We start from the raw sequence: 24,961 nt of genomic DNA on the forward strand, positions 1-24,961 counted from the left end.
TTATGATCCCTTTAGCTATTAACTATATTTCTTATAGCTAAATCTTCCCCCGCAGAAGAACTGCTTAACCTTTTTGTATCAAAATAAAGAAGAAATTTAAGGTTTGCGCTTTCTGAACTTCCCGTAAAAGTCATCTGTTGTTCCCATGCAGCTTTGATCTCATTTTACTTTTCTCCTCTTTTTTATTTGAATTTTTTAAATTCACACGAGTTTAGAAGCTTAGTTAAATTCTCAAGAACTTTATTTTCCTTTCATTTCTATATGCATTTTGTTTCTCCACACACTCAGCCCTTTGTCTCGAAATTTTGCCATGAAAGCAAACCCATCATCGGTCTCATCAAGAAAAGAAGAAAAAACACACTTCTGCAACAATAGAATATATTCTTGGAGCATCTTACAACTGATAGCAGCCGATTCAAAAACGTATGATTTACCTATTTCCCTGACACGATAATCCAACAAGTTCAAAGACTTGTTTGGCAAGCTTTTAAAATGAAATCCATAGAGGAAGTCAGTCATTCTTAAAATGGATTCTGGGAACATGACGACTCTTTAACTTCTCAATATACTTAAGAAGAAGAAGGTGAACTCTTTGAAATGGTGCTCGAGGTGTATACTATTGCTTATGATCTTCATCAAATGATCTAAATATATTGGGAAAAACCTCATATAAATAGTCCAAATTATGTATCCATACAATCCAGTATCAAGAAAGCAAGTATTCAAGAGATTGAAAAATGCAAATTAAAGATTAATTTTCAATTGAAATTGTAAAAACTGGAACAGAGAATCAATGACGTTTATTCAAGGACAACCAAGGAGGAATGCAGCTTCAACCAAGATGATGGAGGCCAACAAGGGTTAGAATACTCTGGAAAACCTGAGAGTTTCCCACCCTTGCCATCACAATTAGATTCCAATGTTTAAATAAGTGATATTAAATAATCAATTGTTATCATATAGTGACATTTTCATCCAAAAGATTAGTGCCAGTGGCCTAATCCATTAGATGGAAGGGTAAAGTTGGAAATCACATGAAAACTAATAAGATACAAAAACAAAAGAGTTTATCTTTGTGTCACATAATAGCACAATTAATCATGGGCAACAAATGGATAAAGTACACAAATTATTATTTTTAACTACTATATCATTAAATAATTTTATAATAAAACTTTATTTCCTTGATTTAAACACTTATTATTATAATTTTAGTGGAAAGAAATAATTTTTCTTTCATGAAAAACATTTTTTTAGATTTTGTGTATTTATGAAAAATTTACTTGAGAATTGACTGATTTCATTTCATTCAAACACCTATAGAAGACTAAGCAACACATAGAAAGTGGAAATCGAGATGCANTCATCAAGCCTAAACACCTTGAAATAACGTCCACATCTGAAGTACACAGCAATCAAAAGCAAATGGAAAAAATGGAAGTAGAGAAGAACCAAACGAAAAGATCACATCAAGCATTAAGAAGGTATTAGGATGCAAGTAGAAAAGAACATGGAAAAAAAAAATAGAACACCCTATTCAAACAATAGATTATCAGGCTCTAATCAGCTCTAGAAACAGAGCACATGAGTTATAACACAAAAAAATTTACTTGAGAATTGACTGATTTCATTTCTTTTCAGAGCTATGAAGATAGAGCCACAAAGAGAAAGTGGTAATGAAGATACATCCAAAGAAACACTTCAACCAAGCTGGTGGAGGCCAGAAACAGTTTTAAGTAGCCTGGAAAGACTGAGATATGCCCAAATGCACCATTATTAAAGCCCTAAATCCAAGCATCCTGCCAAGGGTAATAATCATCTGACCTATCCCCATAACTGCAAATTCTTCATCACGCTCATCAAGATTAGAAGAAAAAACCACTTTTGAAAAACCATATCCAACAGCAGCGTAAAGTTTGTATAATTTACCTATTTCTGTGACCCGATAATCCAATAAATTTAAAGACGTTGGGAACTTCTCGGGGAAGCATTTACAATCTTTACCAGTCATTGGGTCAATGATTCGGACTCTACCTGAGTTTGACAACTGGACTTTGGCCACCCACGTTTGAGGAGTGTCTTCGTCCGGGGTATTGGAGATTCTGTTGAGGGGTTCAGTGGCGTAAACAGCGGACGCCCTGAGTTTAAAGAAGTCGGTGGTAGTGAGGATAGACTGTGGGAATGGGTATAGTATTGGGGGAGGAGGAATTGAGGCTCGAAATGAGGGACAAACAGCGCGAAAACGAAGAATGTCGATTCGTGTGTGGAGACGTTTTGCTATTGAGGTGAGGAGGTGTCAAGGAAGACTGGTCCAATCGGGGAGTGATTGTGTCCATGGCTGCAAATTGCTAAAGAAGAAGAAGAGGAAGAAGAGGCGAAGCAAAATGCAAGCAGTGAATTGAGAGAATGGTGATTCAAGGGAGATAATACATAGTCATAATTCAACACTAATGGTAATACAAATAGTCACACAGTTAATGGAGACAATAATTGTTCTCGTGAAAGCCAAACAAACTACTCGAAATCACAAGTGCAAATACCATATACACCGAATCACTTCTTTTGGTCCAGCTGCAACTTGGAAAAACCATAACATAAAATTTGTGATTACGGTATATAAAATCACCAATACAAGAAGAAGAATGCGGAAGGCCCAGGTTTTTACATTAGTCCATTTCTGGTCTACATTTCTCCATACTCCCACCTTTTTTTCATCTAACCTCCCCATTACAGCTAACCCATCATCATTCTCATCAACACTAGTGAAAACCACTTTTGAAGAGAAAGAAGAAGTTGCCCTACGAGGAAACTTAAATGCATATAATGTACTTATTTCTTTGACCCGATAATCCCCCTCTTAGCACATATAATGTACAAAGAGGGGGCTCATGCCCCCACTGCCATCGGAAAATTCAATTAATCCCCTTCCATTTTTCACTTTAAAAAAAATGCCCCTTTCTTCTAGGAAAATAGCAAAGATTGAAAATTCATCTTTTAGTTACATGTATGAGGGTATTTGAGGCTTTTCATTAATTTTAACAGAGTTTAATAATGTATATATAGTATAAGTGACAATTAGATTCCAATGTTTAAATAAGTGATATTAAATACTCAATTGTTATCACCATAGTGACATTTTCATCCAAAAGATTAGTGCCAGTAGCCTAATCCATTAGATGGAAGGGTAAAGTTGGAAATCACATGAAAACTAATAAGATATAAAAACAAAAGAGTTTATCTTTGTGTCACATAATAGCACAATTAATCATGGGTAAGAAATGGATAAAGTACACAAATTATTATTTTTAACTACTATATCATTAAATAATTTTATAATAAAAATTTATTTCCTTGATTTAAACACTTATTATTATAATTTTAGTGGAAAGAAATAACTTTTCTTTCATGAAAAACATTTTTTTAGATTTTGTGTATTTATGAAAAATTTACTTGAGAATTGACTGATTTCATTTCATTCAAACACCTATAGAAGACTAAGCAACACATAGAAAGTGGAAATCGAGATGCATATACATATAGATATAAATCGAATTGATAGACAACAAATGCACTGACCTATCCAGGATTCCCAGCCACCGCAACAACCCTTCTTAAACCCAAGACCGCTAGAGACAGACTCAAAAACCCTAGTAAAGCCCTGAGGACTCAATGTGCCACGAAAATGGCCACCCTTAGCCGCGAAAATCAAGAAAGAAACTAAAGAAGGGAAAGAAGCCTATGAACAAGGTATGGAAGAACTCGCTAGAATAGCACACCGTAACGATGATGATCAACAGTGGAAAAAGCAAATGACATCAGAGAATTTTTGCGAGTTGAGTAAGTTTCTAACGACTTCCCTGGCTTTTATATGCGTGCCGAGAGACGAAAGGGAGGGGTTCGATCATAGCCATCAATCTACAGCAAATCTCGCCACCCTCATCGTCAAGCAATCTCAGCCCTTGGATGTGGCCACGCATCTGCCATTCGTGAGGGGCGACGAGCTGACTACTGCGATCATAACCATCGCCGCATGTCGCCTCAACTCCGTGCGTGGACAACTGTAGTCCCCCACGCGTGACGAAACGTGACTACCAAAGCAGTCCCATTTAATGCGACTGCCCACGTGGAATTTACATAATTGTCCTGACTATTCATATTCCAAGTTAGACAGTGTCACAAAGAGAGAAGACCAACTGTGAGTATGTCGATTGAACATGAGTTCAACCCTCAAAGGTCATTGAACCAGCATTGATGACCTGCTGACAACGCCGAGCTTGATTTCAAATTGAGCAATAGTCTTCAAGCTCGAAACAGCATCGAACACTAGGGGGCAAATGTTGTGTGTATTTTTTCACCAAGCTCGGAGTATTCGAGGTCAAGCCCGATCCAAAACCAGCTGGACTCTGACAATTGACTGGCCCAATATGCTCGCGCTATTGCTCAACCCAACACAAGCTAGTTGCACAACTAAATGACCTCACCATTTCTAGTAACTTCAGATCCCAGATCTCAGGAATGATCGATTGACAATAATCTTTGTGCAATCCCGTGCCATCGCGAGATAACGGAGTTCTTTTCAATTTAATTATAATCTCTTTATTTCGCTCTTTCCTTTGTAAACTCTGTATATAAACCCCTTCAAACAATGAAATGGGTGGGAAATATTCCTGAATTACTATTATAAGTCTCTCACAACAATATAAGAACAGTAGAGTAGGCTCAAAAGTTCATCTTGCCGAACCACTTTAAAATCCTTTTTGTCATTTACTTTACTGCATTTATTATTCATTCATGCTGGTTATCTGTAATCGCCACACTATTCCGAACCCACCAAGGCGATTGGATCACCTAATTTGTGCAGATTTCGGTATCAACACGTATCAATTAATAAGGTATCCGAGCAAAATCTTCACCATCCAACAAGAAGGATACAAATAGTATTACTTCAATCTTTAATAACTAATCCTAATAGAATATCCACCATCCAACAGAAATGCCACTTATCTCTTATTTGATGCTTCTCTTTATCACTTTTTTAAAGAAAGATTGAATGTATACAAAATTCAAGACGCATTGAAAAACCATAATCAATATTATCATAAACAAAGGTCACAAGTTCAACTGGATTAAATAAAAATCCAAGGTTTATGTAAGGGGTATATTGGAATAATATTAATGTTGATGAGTTACCATATTAATTTAAGTTTGCAGGTGGAATGATAACTTACCACATGACTGGAATTGTGACCCTTAGTCCATGTCATGCTTAATTTCAAGGATCTCAAATTAGAATACTGAACTCATATTCTTGTCAATATGGAAGCTAGTTTTTACTTAGTAGAGGCATTAACTTGAAAAATATTCTCATTCAAAATTCATATATATTAATTTCTAAAGATGGTTGAGCTATGATTATAGATTAGTAACAACTGAATTTGTAAAACCAGTGTTCCATATTTTTTCTATACTTAATCACCCTAACCCCCCATCGTTTGAGAGTTCAAAAATAACATAAATTCTCTTATCATTATGTGAGTTGTTAATATACTGTTAACATTATGGGTTAATACATATTACCTAATGCTCTTATGCCGTCTATTTTGACACCAAACCTTAACAATAAAGGAGTTTCCGTTATTACTATAACCACATGCGGATTATTGTTGTAAACTCTAATATTTATTGTCAATAAAAATATTTTCCTATATTAACGTCTCCATATATTATGAAATACCTAATAAAATATTTTGTCGGTGGATGTTGCAGCGTTGGGCAGTATGAGAACTAGTAACGGTAACTATTTCTCTATTATTGCAGGCAGAAATCCAGACTCCGATATGTTTGGATACTTTGGTTGGTAGGATCCATTAAGAGACTCTTTGCAGATTTCACAGTGAGAATTTGCAGATTGAGCCTCTTTCAAATCTCTAAGTTTTTCACTTGCAAAACATCGAAACTCTTTCTGATCACTTTAGCTTAAACCATATTTCTTATAGTTAAATCTTCCCCCGCGAAGAACTGCTTACTTTTTGTATCAAAATAAAGAAGAAAAATTTAAGGTTGGCGCTTTCTGAACTTCCCGTAAAGTCATCTTTGTGTTCCCATGCAGCTTTGATCTCATTTACTTTTCTCCTCTTTTTATTTCAATTTTTTATATAACACGAGTTTGGAAGCTTAGTTAAATTCTCAAGAACTTTATTTTCCTTTCATTTCTATTGCATTTTGTTTCTCCACACACTCAGCCCTTTGTCTGGAAATTTTGCATGCAGCAAACCCATCATCGGTCTCATCAACAAAAAAAGAAAAAACACCCTTCTGCAACAATAGAAGATATTCTTGGGAGCATCTTACAACTGATAGCAGCCGATTCAAAAACGTATGATTTACTTATTTCCTTGACACGATAATCCAACGTTCAAAGACTTGTTTGGCAGCTTTTAAAATGAATCCATAGAAAGTCAGTCGTTCTTAAAATGGATTCTGGGAACATGACAACTCTTTACCTCCTCAATATACTTAAGAAGAAGAAGGTGAACTCTTTGAAATGGTGCTCGAGGTGTATCTTTTGCTTATCATCTTCATCAAATGATCTAAATATATTGAAAAACCTCATATAAATAGTCCAATATATGTATCCATACAATCCATTATCAAGAAGCATGTATTCAAGAGATTGAAAAATGCAATTAAAGATTTATTTTCAATTGAATTGTAAAACTGGAACAAGAATCAATGACGTTTATTCAAGGACAACCAAGGAAATGCAGCTTCACCAGATGATGGAGGCCAACAAGGGTTAGATCCTCTGGAAACCTGAGAGTTTCCCACCCTTGCCATCTTTGAAATCACAATCCAACATTTTCACTGTATAGGTTCAGGTTAAAATAAATGCATTTCCTCTACATACAGAGAATTTTTTAGCCGAATAGATAGAGCGATTTGTTCTATAATAATCGCTCTATCCTCCAATCCCGATCCATCCACCACGGGAACTCACTACCTTTTTCTTCATCACCTAAACACCTTGAAATAACGTCCACATCTGAATTACACAGCAATCAAAAGCAAATGGAAAAAATGGAAGTAGAGAAGAACCAAACGAAAAGATCACATCAAGCATAGAAGGTATTAGGATGCAAGTAAAAAACATGGAAAAAAAAAATAGAACACCCTATTCAACAATAGATTATCAGGCTCTAATCCTCTAGAAACAGAGCCAATGAGTTCCACAAAAAAATTTACTTGAGAATTGACTGATTTCATTTCTTTTCAGACTATGAAGATAAGCCACAAAGAGAAAGTGGTAATTGAAGAACGAAAGAGAAGCAACAGGAACAAATAATAATAGTACCAAAACAACACGGTAAACAAAGAAATTATCCGCCGATTTACCCTGGTTCACCCAATGTGGGCTACGTCCAGCTGAGTCAATATTATTGAAATATGCCTCACCTCTCTCTCTCAATGAATGAATTGCTCTCACCTCATAACAAGAAAAGTATGTTTATATACTAGATTTAAGAGATTAAACCTAGTTTTACATGGATTCCTATTCCTAAGCCCACCCAAAAAGGAATTAATACTTAAAGAAATCCTACGGTTATACATGAAAAGCTCAAACCCGCCTACGGCTCGGGAGCGTTGCCCCCCGACCCCCGCCCGGGACGGGGCAACACCGCCAGCTGATCGCCGCCCCCGATGCTCTCCTTACCACATTAACTCAAGTAGTCGACACTCCAACGTAATGAAATACATCCAAAGAAACACTTCACCAAGGCTGGTGAGGCCAGAAAGTTTTAAGTAGCCTGAAGAAATTTGAATGTGCCACATATAGTCCAAACACATTAATTAAAAATCACCGGCCTAAAATCAATCCCAATCTCTGCCAGTATCATCTCTATCATCAATGCATTCCATCACTCAGATTCAAAAAACCACTTTGAAAAACCATATCCAACAGCACGTAAAGTTTGTATAATTTCCCTATTTCTGTGACCCGATAATCCAATAAATATAAAGACGTTGGGAACTTCTCTCGGGGAAGTATTTACAATCTTTACCATTCATTGGGTCAATGATTCGACTCTACCTGAGTTTGACAACTGGACTTTGGCCACCCACGTTTGAGGATGTCTTCGTCCGGGGTATTGGAGATTCTGTTGAGGAGTTCAATGGCGTAAACAGCGGACGCCCTGAGTTTAAAGAAGTCTGGTAGTGTAGGATGGACTGTGGAATGGGTATAGTATTGGGAGAGGAGGAATTGAGGCTCGAATAGGGACAAACGGCGCGAAAACGAAGAATGTCGATTCGAGTGTGGAACGTTTGTCTTTGAGTTGAGGAGGTGTCAGGAAACTGGTCCAATCGGGGAGTGATTGTGTCCATGGCTGCAAATTGCTAAAGAAGAAGAAGGAGAAAAAGGCGAAGCAAAATGCAAGCTGAATTGAGAGAATGGTGATTCAAGGGAGATATACATAGTCATAATTCACACTAATGGTAATACAATAGTCACACAGTTAATGGAGACAATAATTGTTCTCGTGAAAGGCAACACCTCCTCGAATCACAAGTGCAAATACCATATACACCGAATCACTTTCTTGTTGGTCCCGCCTGCACCTTTCTCGACTTCTTTTTGGCCCTCGCCATCGGCCTCGAAATCATTCAAGTAGACGTAGGCCATTCCTTGAGCTTTGGTCTTCATCTTGTCGACCTCTCTCTGATAAGCTGGCGGAAGGAAAGAGAAGTAGATCGAGGGGTGAGCTTCCCACAACTTCAGCAACAGGAAGACCAACGTCTGCCAAGCTCAAGTGGTAGTGGCCTCATTCAGTTCCTCAATCTGAATCCTGAGTTGCATGGCCTCAGCTTTGGCCTTTCGTCGACCTTCTGCATCCTTAGCAAAGTTGAGCGAGGCTTGCTTGAACTTGGCCTCCTAGTCTGAAGTAGTTTTTTGATTGAGGAGAACTCGGAATTCAACTTATTGTTGGTACCCCGCTATTGTGCCAAACTTTTCTCTGCCTTGGTTGCTTCCGCATTAGCCTTAGCTTGCCGGCCTCACTGACCTTGATTTTGTCAAGGAACTTCCTTTCCTTGACCTTAAAGGCTATCATCTCCTCTTTGAGCCGCTCGAACTCAACCTGCTTTGTTTCCTTCTCCTTCTTCGCAACCTCAACCCTAGCTAGAGCATCCTCTTTTATTGTCTCTACCAGTTGCCACCCTTTATGAGTGCCCTCCAACGTGGGATAGCACTCATTGTAGAGAAGTCTGCTCGCCATGGTAGCCTAACAAAGATAGGATGCAAAGTGAGCAAGAAGTAATGATAGAATGCAAATAAAAGAAGGAGGCAAACTACTGGTACCTTTGTCGTATAGGTGCACACCTAGGCTAACATCTGGGTGGGAGACGAGTCTCTAATGCCCATGAATGTTCATGGGGTGATGTCATCCCTGGCGGCTGCGGCCCCAACGCTGATATGGTCAGGGCATTGGTCAATCAAAGCATTAACCGCAGCTCAAGCCATTTCGTCCATTTTATTACCTGCCTGTCGAGAGAGCGGGACTTACTTCCCTTAGTAGCGGCAACCTCACCCATGGGAGCAGACTTCTGCTTAGCCAAGTCCTTGGCCTCGGATATCTTTATGCTGCTAGCCAGCACAACAACCTCTAAGCCCCCTTAAGGCTCGGCCACCTTCTGTTTTCCCGAACCCCTTGAGGCTCGATCGACTTTTTTTTGCCCAAGCCATTGTACTGCTCAGGCACCTTCTGCTTTCCCAAGCCTATAGTTAGCTTGGTGTTTTCTTTGACATCCCTTTTTTGGACTCGGGTACACATTTCCCTTCAACTAACTTCGAGGAAGTCGTAGGCTTCTTCACACTTGGGTCTTCCCCAAGTTCACTCTCGCTGCACTTCATGCTAGCAATAATAGTGGGCTGCTTCATCGCCAAAGCAGCTGACACTTTCTTGGCAGCCATAAAAGCTGCCACCTTCTTCTTAAGGCCATTTGGTTTCTCGGCCCATATTTCTACAAAAAGAGAAGCAAACAGTAAGTGACCTATCTACACAACAAGAATAAGCATGAACAAGCAATAACTTACCTTTCTCGAGAATTGTAAAGAAATTGGTGTTATCCTCACAGAAGTTGTACACCCTTAAGTGAGGAAGCGAGATGATCTCGAGGATGTTGTGTTGTCTATCGGAGAGGTCGTTGAAGTGTTAGAGTCTCTGTAAGCTCGTAGTAGGGAGATAGTTTTGTTCGACATTAATTGCAAAGCAAAGAAGCTTGGTTAGCTTAAACATAAAGTTTGAAAGCGATTTTCCCACACATCGGGGGTTAAATTTTTATTCGTTTCTAAAGCAAACCTCATAAAAGAAAAATTAGGAATCCCAATGCGGGACCTTCTTTGGGACGTCAACCAGCCTATTGAAATGTACCTTCCTCGCCCTGGAAAGGTAATACATCTGGTCTTGCCCTTTCTTTAATCTATACAAGTGGACAAGCTCCTCAACGGATGGCTTGCCCAACTCAGTGATCATATATGCTATATATAGACATATGATTATGACGTATGAGTTTGCGGATAGTTAGAGAGGAATGATATCGAATTGTCTCAAAACGCTGTCAATGAAATGGTGAGGGGGAATAGATACCGCCCATCTCAGGAGGGTCTCAAAGGTCGCCACCCATCCTGGTAGGGGATTCTTCTAGGAAAAATTCCCCAAAACTATCAAATTAAGTTGTGGCGCATAAGTTTGTCTTATGCACCTTAGATCCTCTACGTTAATCGAGGATTGTAGTTCCCTCTGTAGCCTGTGAGGTGAAGACTGCTTAGACTGAGCTAACTCCATAGAAGCGCAGTCGGACAAGCCTGACATGTCAAGCTCCAAGCTCTACGCGACGATTTCCTCGAAAACCTTAGGGATTATACCCCGAGGATAGTCAAACCCGTGGGTGAATCGAACATGCGATCAATTGTGTGGCTGCTGGACAAAGACATAATTAAAGCTCGCTTTTGGGTACTTAAAACAAAAGCAAACATGTGTTAGAGCTCGAAAACTTGGCGACCTATCCACGCTTTGCTTTCAGTTCAGGCACCTAAGATAGCTTGTGATAGACAACAAATGCACGTGACCTATCCAGGATTCCGGCAGCCACCGCAACAAACCCTTCTTAAACCCAAGACCGCTAGAGACAGACTCAAAAACCCTAGTAAAGCCCTAGAGGACTCAATGTGGCCACGAAAATGGCCACCCTTAGCCGCGAAAATCAAGAAAGAAACTAAAGAAAGGGAAAGAAGCCTTACTGGAACAAGGTAATGGGAAGAACTCGCTAGAAATAGCACCGTAACGATGATGAATCAACAGTGGAAAAAGCAAATGACATCAGAGAATTTTTGCGAGTTGAGTAAGTTTCTAACGACTTCCCTTGCTTTTATAATGGCTTGCCGAAGAGACGAAAGGGAGGGGTTCGATCATAGCCATCAATCTACAGCAAATCTCGACCCTCCATTCGTCAAGCAATCTCAGCCCTTGGATGTGGCCACGCATCTGCCATTCGTGAGGGGCGACGAAATGTCTGACTACTGCGATCATAACCATCGCCGCATGTCGCCTCAACTCCGTGCGTGGACAACTGTAGTCGCCCACGCGTGACGAAACGTGACTACCAAAGCAGTCGCATTTAATGCGACATGACCACGTGGAATTTACATAATTGTCCTGACTATTCATATTCCAAGTTAGACAAGTGTCACAAAAGAGAGAAGACGCAACTGTGGAGTATGTCGATTGAACATGAGTTCAACCCTCAAAGGTCGATTGAACCAGCATTTGATGACCTGCTGACAACGCCGAGCTTGATTTCAAATTGAGCAATAGTCTTCAAAGCTCGAAACGAGCATCGAACACTAGGGGGCAAATGTTGTGTGTATTTTTTCACCAAGCTCGGAGTATTACGAGGTCATAGCCCGATCCAAAACCAGCTGGACTCTGACAATTGACTGGCCCAACATATGCTCGTCGAGCTATTGCTCAACCCAACACAAGCTAGTTGCGAACAATCTAAATGACCTCGACCAATTTCTAGATAACTTCAGATCCCAGATATCTCAGGAATGATCAGATTGACAATAATCTTTGTGCAATCACAGTGCCCAATCGCGAGAATAACGGAGTTGCATTTCAATTTAATTATAATCTCTTTATTTTCGCTCTTTCCTTTGTACAAACTCTGTATATAAACCCCTTCAAACAATGAGAAATGGGTTGGAAAATATTCCTGGAATTACTATTATAAGCTCTCACAACAAATATAAAGAACAGTAGATGTAGGCTCAAGAGTTCATCTTGCCGAACCACTTTAAAATCCTTTTTGTCATTTACTTTACTGCATTTATTATTCATTCATTGCTGGTTATCTGTAATCACGCACACACTAGTTCCGAACCCACCAAGGTCGATTGGATCACTCTAATTTGTGCAGATTTCTGTATCAACACGTATCAATTAAATAAGGTAATCCGAGCAAAATCTTCACCATCCAACAAGAAGGATACAAATAGTATTACTTCAAATCTTTAATAAGCTAATCCTAATAGAATATCCACCATCCAACAAAGAAATGCCACTTATCTCTTTATTTGATGCTTCTCTTTATCACTTTTTTAAAGAAAATAGTGAATGTATACAAAATTCAAGACGCATTGAAAAACCATAATCAAATATTATGCATAAAATTCAAAGGTCACAAGTTCAACTGGATTAAATAAAAATCCAAGGTTTATGTAAGGGGTATATTGGAATAAATATTAATGTTGATGAGTTACCATATATTAATTTAAGTTTGCAGGTGGAATGATAACTTAACACCATGACTGGAATTGTGACCCTTCAGTCCATGTCATGCTTAATTTCAAGGATCTCAAATTAGAATACTTGAACTCATATTCTTGTCAATATGGAAGCTAGTTTTTACTTAGTAGAGGCATATAACTTGAAAAATATTCTCATTCAAAATTCATATATATTTAATTTCTAAAGATGGTTTGAGCTATGATTATAGATTAGTAACAACTGAAATTTGTAAAACCAGTGTTCCATATTTTTCTTATACTAATTAATCAACCCTAACCCCCCATCGTTTGAGAGTTCAAAAATAACATAAATTCTCTTATCATTAGTGAGTTGTTAATATACTGTTAACATTATGGGTTAATACATATTTACCTAATTGCTCTTATGCCGTCTATTTTGACACCAAAACCTTAACAATAAAGAGATTTACGTTATTACTATAACCACATGCGGATTATTGTTGTAAACTCTAATATTTATTGTCAATAAAAATATTTTCCTATATTAACGTCTCCATATATTATGAAATAACCTAATAAAAATATATTGTCGGTGGATGGTGCAGCGTTGGGCAGTATGAGAACTAGTAACGGTAACTATTTCTCTATTATTGGCAGGCAAGAAATCCAGGACTCCGATATGTATTGGATACTTTGGGATTGTGTAGGATCCATTAAGAGACTCTTTGCAGATTTCACAGTGAGAATTTGCAGATTGAAGCCTCTTTCAAATCTCTAAGTTTTTCACTTGCAAAACATCGAAACTCTTATTCTGATCACTTTAGCTATTAACCATATTTCTTATAGTTAAATCTTCCCCCGCAGAAGAACTGCTTAACCTTTTTGTATCAAAATAAAGAAGAAGAAATTTAAGGTTTGCGCTTTCTGAACTTCCCGTAAAAGTCATCTGTTGTTCCCATGCAGCTTTGATCTCATTTTACTTTTCTCCTCTTTTTTATTTCAATTTTTTAAATTCACACGAGTTTAGAAGCTTAGTTAAATTCTCAAGAACTTTATTTTCCTTTCATTTCTATATGCATTTTGTTTCTCCACACACTCAGCCCTTTGTCTGGAAATTTTGCCATGAAAGCAAACCCATCATCGGTCTCATCAACAAAAGAAGAAAAAACACACTTCTGCAACAATAGAAGATATTCTTGGGAGCATCTTACAACTGATAGCAGCCGATTCAAAAACGTATGATTTACTTATTTCCTTGACACGATAATCCAACAAGTTCAAAGACTTGTTTGGCAAGCTTTTAAAATGAAATCCATAGAGGAAGTCAGTCGTTCTTAAAATGGATTCTGGGAACATGACAACTCTTTAACTCCTCAATATACTTAAGAAGAAGAAGGTGAACTCTTTGAAATGGTGCTCGAGGTGTATACTTTTGCTTATCATCTTCATCAAATGATCTAAATATATTGGGAAAAACCTCATATAAATAGTCCAAATTATGTATCCATACAATCCAGTATCAAGAAAGCATGTATTCAAGAGATTGAAAAATGCAAATTAAAGATTTATTTTCAATTGAAATTGTAAAAACTGGAACAGAGAATCAATGACGTTTATTCAAGGACAACCAAGGAGGAATGCAGCTTCAACCAAGATGATGGAGGCCAACAAGGGTTAGAATACTCTGGAAAACCTGAGAGTTTCCCACCCTTGCCATCTTTGAAATCAACAATCCAAACATTTTCACTGTATAGGTTCAGGTTAAAATAAATGCAATTTCCTCTACATACAGAGAATTTTTTAGCCGAAATAGAATATGAGCGATTTTGTTCTATAAATAATCGCTCTATCCTCCAATCCCGATCCATCCACCACCGGAACTCACTACCTTTTTCTTCATCAAGCCTAAACACCTTGAAATAACGTCCACATCTGAAGTACACAGCAATCAAAAGCAAATGGAAAAAATGGAAGTAGAGAAGAACCAAACGAAAAGATCACATCAAGCATTAAGAAGGTATTAGGATGCAAGTAGAAAAGAACATGGAAAAAAAAAATAGAACACCCTATTCAAACAATAGATTATCAGGCTCTAATCAGCTCTAGAAACAGAGCACATGAGTTATAACACAAAAAAATTTACTTGAGAATTGACTGATTTCATTTCTTTTCAGAGCTATGAAGATAGAGCCACAAAGAGAAAGTGGTAATTGAACGAAATAGAGAAGCAACAGGAACAAAATAATAATAGTAAAACAAAACAAACGGTAAACAAAGAAATTATACGCGCGATTTACCCTGGTTCACCCAATGTGGGCTACGTCCAGCTGAGTCAATATTATTGAAATATGCCTCACCTCTCTCGTCTACAATGAATGAATTGCTCTCACCTCATAACAAGAGAAAAGTATGTTTATATACTAGATTTAAGAGATTAAACCTAGTTTTACATGGATTCCTATTCCTAAGCCCAACCCAAAAAGGAATTAATAACTTAAAAGAAATCCTACGGCGGTTATACATGGAAAAGCTCAAAACCGCCTACGGGCTCGGGAGCGTTGCCCCCGCGACCCCCGCCCACTCACCGGGGAGCGGGGCACCCGCCAGCTGATCGGTCAGCGGGACCCCCGAGTGCATCTCCGTTACCCATTAATGCTGAAGTAGTCGACAACTCCAACAGTAATGAAGATACATCCAAAGAAACACTTCAACCAAGCTGGTGGAGGCCAGAAACAGTTTTAAGTAGCCTGGAAAGACTGAGATATGCCCAAATGCACCATTATTAAAGCCCTAAATCCAAGCATCCTGCCAAGGGTAATAATCATCTGACCTATCCCCATAACTGCAAATTCTTCATCACGCTCATCAAGATTCGAAGAAAAACCACTTTTGAAAAACCATATCCAACAGCAGCGTAAAGTTTGTATAATTTACCTATTTCTGTGACCCGATAATCCAATAAATATAAAGACGTTGGGAACTTCTCGGGGAAGTATTTACAATCTTTACCAGTCATTGGGTCAATGATTCGGACTCTACCTGAGTTTGACAACTGGACTTTGGCCACCCACGTTTGAGGAGTGTCTTCGTCCGGGGTATTGGAGATTCTGTTGAGGAGTTCAATGGCGTAAACAGCGGACGCCCTGAGTTTAAAGAAGTCGGTGGTAGTGAGGATGGACTGTGGGAATGGGTATAGTATTGGAGGAGGAGGAATTGAGGCTCGAAATGAGGGACAAACGGCGCGAAAACGAAGAATGTCGATTCGAGTGTGGAGACGTTTTGCTATTGAGGTGAGGAGGTGTCAAGGAAGACTGGTCCAATCGGGGAGTGATTGTGTCCATGGCTGCAAATTGCTAAAGAAGAAGAAGAGGAAGAAGAGGCGAAGCAAAATGCAAGCAGTGAATTGAGAGAATGGTGATTCAAGGGAGATAATACATAGTCATAATTCAACACTAATGGTAATACAAATAGTCACACAGTTAATGGAGACAATAATTGTTCTCGTGAAAGGCAAACAAACTCCTCGAAATCACAAGTGCAAATACCATATACACCGAATCACTTCTTTTGGTCCAGCTGCAACTTGGAAAAACCATAACATAAAATTTGTGATTACGGTATATAAAATCACCAATACAAGAAGAAGAATGCGGAAGGCCCAGGTTTTTACATTAGTCCATTTCTGGTCTACATTTCTCCATACTCCCACCTTTTTTTCATCTAACCTCCCCATTACAGCTAACCCATCATCATTCTCATCAACACTAGTGAAAACCACTTTTGAAGAGAAAGAAGAAGTTGCCCTACGAGGAAACTTAAATGCATATAATGTACTTATTTCTTTGACCCGATAATCCCCCTCTTAGCACATATAATGTACAAAGAGGGGGCTCATGCCCCCACTGCCATCGGAAAATTCAATTAATCCCCTTCCATTTTTCACTTTAAAAAAAATGCCCCTTTCTTCTAGGAAAATAGCAAAGATTGAAAATTCATCTTTTAGTTACATGTATGAGGGTATTTGAGGCTTTTCATTAATTTTAACAGAGTTTAATAATGTATATATAGTATAAGTGACAATTAGATTCCAATGTTTAAATAAGTGATATTAAATACTCAATTGTTATCACCATAGTGACATTTTCATCCAAAAGATTAGTGCCAGTAGCCTAATCCATTAGATGGAAGGGTAAAGTTGGAAATCACATGAAAACTAATAAGATATAAAAACAAAAGAGTTTATCTTTGTGTCACATAATAGCACAATTAATCATGGGTAAGAAATGGATAAAGTACACAAATTATTATTTTTAACTACTATATCATTAAATAATTTTATAATAAAAATTTATTTCCTTGATTTAAACACTTATTATTATAATTTTAGTGGAAAGAAATAACTTTTCTTTCATGAAAAACATTTTTTTAGATTTTGTGTATTTATGAAAAATTTACTTGAGAATTGACTGATTTCATTTCATTCAAACACCTATAGAAGACTAAGCAACACATAGAAAGTGGAAATCGAGATGCATATACATATAGATATAAATCGAATGGAAAGGAGTAGAAAAAACAAACGTTTACTTCAACCAAGCTGGAGGCGGCCAGAAAAGGCTCAAATAGCCTGGAAAAACAGAGTTCCCCAACTACATGATTTTTGCAGTCACAAATCCAAGTACCCAGTCCGGGGTAATTGGCAATCGAGCTAAAATCTTCATAGTACACACTGACACAACCCGCGACCTCCTTAATCGGAAACGAATATGCACTACTACTTTCACCCATAAACAGCACTCTATCTTCCAACTCTAATCCATCCACAACTGGAACCCACTTTTGGTTCTCTTCGTTAAGCTTAAAAAGCGCAAAATTTTACTAATCAAATGTCTCCGAATATCTCATATACTCTTCTCTTTCAGGCAAAGAAGAAACTCTATAGATAAATCAAGCATTATTGGCAAATTATCATACATATTTAGCTCTTGACATTTGCAACAAATATTCATATTTCTGAAAAATACAAGCGGAGAAAATCAGAAACAGAACACGAGTTGGAACACAAAAAAATTTACTTGATAATTGACTGATTTCATTTCATTTCAACACCTATAGAAGACTGAGCAACACACAGAAAGTGGAAATGGAATGGAAACGACTAGAAAAGAGAAATCTTTACTTCAACCAAGCTGGAGGAGGCCAGAAAAGGTTCAAATAGCTTGGAAAAACTGAGAGTTCCCCAACTACCTGAATCTTTGCAGTCACAAATCCAAGTATATTGTCCGGGGTAATGGGCAATCGACCTAAAACCTGCATAGTACACACAACCTGCTGAACGAAATAGAGACAATAACCGGAACAAAAATAATAATAGTAAAACAAAACAAACAGTAAACAAAGAAAATAATACGCGCGATTTACCCTGGTTCACCCAATGTGGGTTACGTCCAACTGAGTCAATATTATTGCAATATGTCTCATCTCTCTCGTTTACAATGAATGAATTGCTCTCTCACACATAACAAGAGAAAAGTATGTTTATATACTAGGTTTAAGAGATTAAACCTAGTTTTACAAGGATTCTTATTCTTAAGCCCAACCCAAAAAGGAATAAATAACTTAAAAGAAATCCTACAGTGGTTATACACGGAAAAGCCCAAAACCGCCTACGGGCTCGGGGGCGTTGCCCCCGCGACCCCCGCCCGCTCACCGTTACCTAGACCTGGCAAAACGGGTATGGACCCGCGGGTCGGTCCGTACCCGGGTAAAAAATATAGGGTATGTGACCCGTACCCGTACCCGTACCCGGTCCAATAAATTACGGGTCATACGGGTGAACCCGCGGGCACCCGTATAAGCCAAGGTTTCTATTCTGTTTTGAACTGAATGAATCCCTAAAAGTCTTTTATTTTTTATCACAGACTTCACAGTTCACGCCTGACGCCTCCCTCTCACGCCTGACGCCTCCCTCTCACGCCTCCCTCTCACGCCTGACGCCTCCCTCTCACAAAGTCACAGTCATCACGAATCCCTCTCACAGAGTCACAGTTTACACTCACGCAGTCACGGCTCCCTCTCACGTCTCCCTCTCACGCATCTCATCAGTCATCAGACTCATCACGAATCACGGTCACACCTCCCTCTCACAGTCTCACTCTCATCTGAACATCTCATCTCTGATCTCTCAGTCTCAGATCGCGGCCACATCGTCACTTCGTCATCAGTCTCTCATCACTTCAGTCATCGCCTCATCAGTCTTCTTCGATTAATATTCGTCACTTCGGTAACGAAATAGAGGCTCAGAGAGAGATCAGAAGCGAAGTTCGGCAAAAACAGGTTTCTTCAAAAACAAATCCTTTTCGATTATTTTTATTTTTTTATTTTTTTATTTTTTTATTTTTTTATTTTTTTATTTTTTTGGGAAGCGAATGAATTTTTACTCGAATGAACTTGACTTAGAAAAAGTAATGAAAAACCATACAAACAAACCTNACTGAAGACAAGATAAATGTTTAGCTTTTCTTGAACTTTGATGGAGGAAGACGAAGACTGAAGGCAAGATAAATGTTCAGCTTTTCTTGAATCTTGATGGGATGGGGTTTTAAGGTCTGAGAAACTCTTGCAAATTTGTCACTAAGGGGTTTTAAGAAGATTTTTTTCTTTTTCGAAAACTTAGTATGTGCAAACTTTTTTAAGTAATACTATACATATAACGTGATATGATAAAAAATAATTAGATAAAAATTTATTTTTAATTTAAAATTAGTTAATCATCTTTTATTACGTGATATTGTATAAAAATGAACAAAATAAAAAGTGATATTAAGCCTGAAAAAGTTACAAAGATGCATATAGAGAAGATAATGAAAAACAAAGAAGTACACCATGTTAAAAAATGTTAAAATATGGGACTTAATCAGCTCTTGAGGTTTGTAACAAGTATTCAATTTCTAAAATCTGCAACCAAAGAATTTCGGAAACAGAGCACCTTAAGACACACAAAATTTATCAAGCTGGTGGAGGACAGAAAACGCTTAAATAGCTTGGTAATTTCGAGAGGCGCCTGACCATACTATTCTTTAAGTCAGAAATCCAAGTACCTTGTCCCGGATTGTTGGGATATTTATGACTCGCTTTCCTGTTCTAGGTACTGGGTTGAGCGTGGTTAAAAACTAAAATTATTTTTGTTTTGTTTTATATATTGGGTTTATGATATTGTGTATTTTTGTATATCGTGTTCATGAAATTACGGTGAATTTCTATCATCTGTGAATGTAAACAGATTATGTCAAACCATATAAATATCGTGTTTCTTTATATAGTATAATCTTATTTTTATGTTGTTCATCTCGAACTTATATTTTTTGCTGCACGATCTCCTAGCATGGATAACCATCATCTGTACTATCACCTACATAATAATTAATAAACACAGCCCTCTTTAAAGAGCTCGGGAACTCCTTAACCGAAGAGAATATGGACAACGAATTTCTCCCACAAACAACATTCTATCTTCCATTTGTGTACTCAACATTCCTGTCTCCTCAAAATGTTGCATCTTTCTGGTGCGTTTTCTGTTTGCAAAATAAAATCATCTTGTCCAAGATCTTACGACTCAAACAATCTTTTGACTATATAATATATGATTTACTGAATTTTCTAAAGTACACATACATCATGAACTTTCTTTGAACTCCATGAGCTTGTGCCAATTTTTGCCAAGAATTTGGCGTTATGGTGCATATCCATATCCATTCTGAGCAAATTAAGTTGTCTTTACAAATGCATATTAAGTTGTCTTTTAACAAAAACCTGAAACATCAAACCGCCAAGATTTTTATACAAACTAACAACCAATTGTTGCTTACTAAGTAGGAAGAGAAAGTCAAGTATTCATTTCACCATTCTCTGCTTGATTGGCGGCATTCGCTTCACCCTTCCATGGTTGTCGACTGACAATCAAACCATATCCGCAAATGTTCACTATGCTTCCTTCTTTAACCATCATAGCATCAAGCTTGGGATGTTTCCTCACTATCATCTCCGCTGCCTCTTCTCTGTTTCTCCCCAGTATTGACAGTGAGCTCTTGCCTGTCTTTGAAGTTAACAACCATATATACAAACATACACATATCAGCCATTTTCTCTTCGGAAATCGGAACGACACAAAATTAAGACCCCAAAACCTCTACAGATCAAAATTACAAGAACACAAAATTTTACTAATCATATATTGCTTTTAGCTTTTCAAACAAATGTCTCCACATTAGAGAAAATCTAATATACACTTCTCTTTCAGGCAAAGAAGAAACTTTATAGATAAATCAAGCATTATTGGCAAATTATCACACAAAATAAGCTCTTCACATTTGCAACAAATATTCATATTTCTAAAAAATACAAGCAGAGAAAATCAGGAACAGAACACATGAGTTAAAACACAGAAAAATATACTTGATAATTGACTGATTTCATTTCATTTCAACACCTATAGAAGATTGAGCAACACAGAGAAAGTGGAAATGGAATGGAAACGACCAGAAAAGAGAAATGTTTACTTCAACCAAGCTGGAGGAGGCCAGAAAAGGTTCAAATAGCTTGGAAAAACAGAGAGTTTCCCAACTACATGATCTTTGCAGTTACAAATCAAAGTATATTTTCCGGGGTAATGGGTAATCGACCTAAAACCTGCATAGTACACAACCCGCGACCTCCTTCATCGAAAACGAATATGCACAACTACTTTTACCCACAAACAACACTCTATCTTCCAACTCTGATCCATCCACAACTGGAACCCATTTTTGGTTCTCTTCATTAAGCTTAAAAATTGCGATATTATACTCATCATAATCATCGTACTCCTGGAACTGAACAATCAAAAACAAATCATTATTCAGCGCGATCGAGTATATCATCCAATATTCCCAATCCAACTGTAGCTTTTCTGCAACTCCAGTAACAGCCAAAGATTTAGGATCCACAGTTACAGTATGGCCCTTGGGGAGCACAGCATAAAACTTGTGATTATGATAAATAATATCCTCCAAGACCTCAGGATATTGAAGTCCCATGTCGATTATACTCCATTTCTTGTCTAAATTTCTCCAGATTCCTAGTTCTTTCATATCATTATCTCTCGCCATAACAGCAAACTCATCATCATTCTCATCAAGAGACGATGAAAATGTCAATTTCACAACAATATGCTGTTCATCAGTTGATACAAGTTGGTATGACTTAGTTATTTCAGTAACCCGATAATCCAACAAATTTAAAGACTTTGGTAAGTGATCGGACAAGTCTTTACATTCTGAACCAAAAATTGGATCAATGATTCGGACTCTACCTGGGTTTCGCTCTTGGACTCTGACCACCCACGTTTGAGGAGTTTCTTCTTCGTGGGTATGGGAGGTTTTGTTGAGGGGCTCGATGGCATAAACAGTGGAGACAGTGAAGTCAAAGTGGTCTTCTTCATCTGGGAACGGGCCTTCGAGGAAGTCGGTGGTGGCTAGAATAGAGTGTGGGAATGGGTATTGTCCTGAAGGAAGAGGAATTGTGGCGCGAAATGAACGACAGACGGCGCGCAAACGGAGCATATCGATTCCTGCTGGGAGAAGTTTCACGATGGAGAAGAGGAGGTCTTCAGAAATTCTGCTTCAATAGGGTTTGATTCCCCCCATTAGAAAGGACGAAGAACTGGAGAAAGAAGAAGAGTAAACCGAAGAGAAGGTTAGGTTTTGCTGAAATAGTATCTGTAATGGGGTGTCTTTGCAAGAACTGCAAACATACCACATGGTCCGTTAATTTTGAAAATTTAGGGGTACTATAGCTTTGCCCCATTTTTTAGATCTTTTTTCATAATTTTTTTTTTTTTTTTTTTTAAGAGTTAACGACTTTTTCCCACCCAATGATGGTGTAATCCTAGTTAGTAAATACGCGTATAAAATGTGTTTTAACATATGTTATAAAAACTGTCGAATTATACGCGTATAATATGAATATCCGTATAATTCGCGAATTATTTGCGTATAATTCGTGAATTATTGTAAAAAAGAAAAAAAAACCCATTGCTCACCCCAAACGATGTTGTTTTAGTGGGGTTTAATTCAAAATTAAACAAAATCTCTTCTCTTTTTCTTTCTTCCTCAGTTCTTCGACGCATGACATTTTCAGCTTTTCTTCCTCAGTTCTTCGACCTTTTTAGCTTTTTTGCCAATACTTTCCCTTCCTCAACTTGGATAGCGAACTGGTTGAGATTTTTAATGGGTTTGTGTTTGTGTTTGTGTTTGAGGGAGAAGAATAAGTTTGAGGAAGGGAAAGTATTGGCAGAAAGAATAGCCTGTAAAGCAGATGTCATTGTCTCTAAAAGAAGCAGTTGGCCTTGTGGGTGAGTGTGAGACATTGAGAGATGATTTGATTGAAGAAGAGAGAGGGAGGGGGTTTTTTAAGATGGGTCATGGGTGTTTTGTGTTTGTGGTGGATTTTAGTATACGTGTCAACACTCAACACCAGATTTGTTTGTGTTTGTGTTTGGGGGAGAAGAATAAGTTTGAGGAAGGGACAGTAGTGGCATAAAGAATAGCCTATAAAGCAGATGTCATTGTCTCTAAAAGAAGCAGTTGACCTTCCGAATGAGTGTGAGACATTGAGAGATGATTTGATTGAAGAAGAGAGAGGGAGGNTTTTAATTTGTGATTAAAGTATGTAATATGTCTGTCTTTTTTAAATTTTGATATAATTTAACTTTTATTTGCTAGGGAAATTTTTATGGTATTTAAGAATAATTTTTCTCCATTACAAAAAAAAAAAAAAAAAAAAAAAAAAAAAAAAAAAAAATCTTTTCTACTGGCGAGTTAGAACAAGACATAGGCCAGGGAATTTGTTAAGGCAAAGAAAAGATTAAGCAAAAGCAAAGATTTAATTGAAGTCAATGCAAAGATACATTAATAATTAATCCATAAAAGTGTTAAAATAAGGTTGATATTGCCGTATTTTTCAAAACGTGTTATTGACAATATACCGTATTAAACCCGTATATATCCATACTGTATTTTTCCCGTATCCGAATTTTATGGCCGAATTTTTATAAACGTATTTTTCACTATTTGCTGTATTATACCTGTAAAATTCCCGTACCCTTTTTTTGCCGTACCCGTATTTACTAACTAGGGGTGTAATGACACTTTCCCACCCTTACACTTTTAAAATACCGGTTTACTACCCAAACATTAGATTCCATTAACAGTTTCAGTTAAAAGTAGTGATATTCACTGTAAAGACTGAAGATCAACCCCCAATCGTCGACCATTGCAATCAAAGTTTCATGCACCTTAGCCCAAATTCCGGCCAATTCTAGCACCGAAAATCGACCCCATCACCACCATTCAACTCATCAATGTCCCCCCAGCAAACCCCTCTCACCCCTCACACACAATCACTCCTCAACCGCCGACACCACTTGGAGTGGGGCAATTCGTCAAGCACTTGGTGTGCGTTAATGAAAGAGTATAAAATGGCTATCGTTGGCAATGGAAACAACCCAGAAACCGAACACAATCATTCCTTAAACATTCAATAAGCCCAAACAGCCACAAAGAAACATCAAATTGAAGCCAATTTCATAGGAAAATAAAAACCCAATCACGGCGATGGAGGCGAGTTCGGCCAGCGATCAACGGGCTAACAGGTGATGGGGTTTGGAGGGTTTTGTAGTGTGGAGTTCGGTGGTTCGAATGGTGGTGTTGGATTGGATTTCAGCCGCCATTAGCCACCGAAATTTCGTTTAGAACACAAAATCCTAACAAGGCAATGGCCGGTGAACCGTGGGAGGAAAGGCTTTGAAACGTTGGGGGTTTTGGTCTATGGAGGATGGGGAAGCTGGTGGAGGGATGAAGGAAAGTCAACAATGTCAGATTTCGGCCAAAATAGTTCGGAGAATGGGACGCACGCATGAGGACTCCAATGGTGGGTTTGATGAGGATGGTGGAAGATGGATTTTGATGAAGGAGGCACCAAGAACAAGATGGTGGTGGTGGGGAGTCGCAAAAATGTCGAAATTGGCTAGCGACGCAAAAAAGGCAATCGTGATTAGAGGAGGGGAGATGAAGAAGAAGAAGATCCATCAATTGACATTGACCGTCCTGCCCTTTCTTA

General features: G+C 38.0%; 1 protein-coding gene across 1 annotated transcript; it reads right to left on the reverse strand.

The window, feature by feature from the left end:
- Window positions 1-20,690: 20,690 nt before the first annotated feature.
- LOC116108334 (F-box/kelch-repeat protein At2g24250-like) lies at window positions 20,691-22,404 on the reverse strand. Its single transcript, XM_031394582.1, has 2 exons — window positions 21,505-22,404; window positions 20,691-20,993 (listed from the first exon to the last, which is right to left on the reverse strand). Exons 1-2 carry the CDS (start codon window positions 22,402-22,404, stop codon window positions 20,691-20,693), a joined length of 1,203 nt encoding a protein of 400 aa, XP_031250442.1.
- Window positions 22,405-24,961: the final 2,557 nt, after the last annotated feature.

Source organism: Pistacia vera, unplaced genomic scaffold (genome assembly GCF_008641045.1).
Source record: "Pistacia vera cultivar Batoury unplaced genomic scaffold, PisVer_v2 Contig562, whole genome shotgun sequence".
NCBI lineage: Eukaryota > Viridiplantae > Streptophyta > Magnoliopsida > Sapindales > Anacardiaceae > Pistacia > Pistacia vera.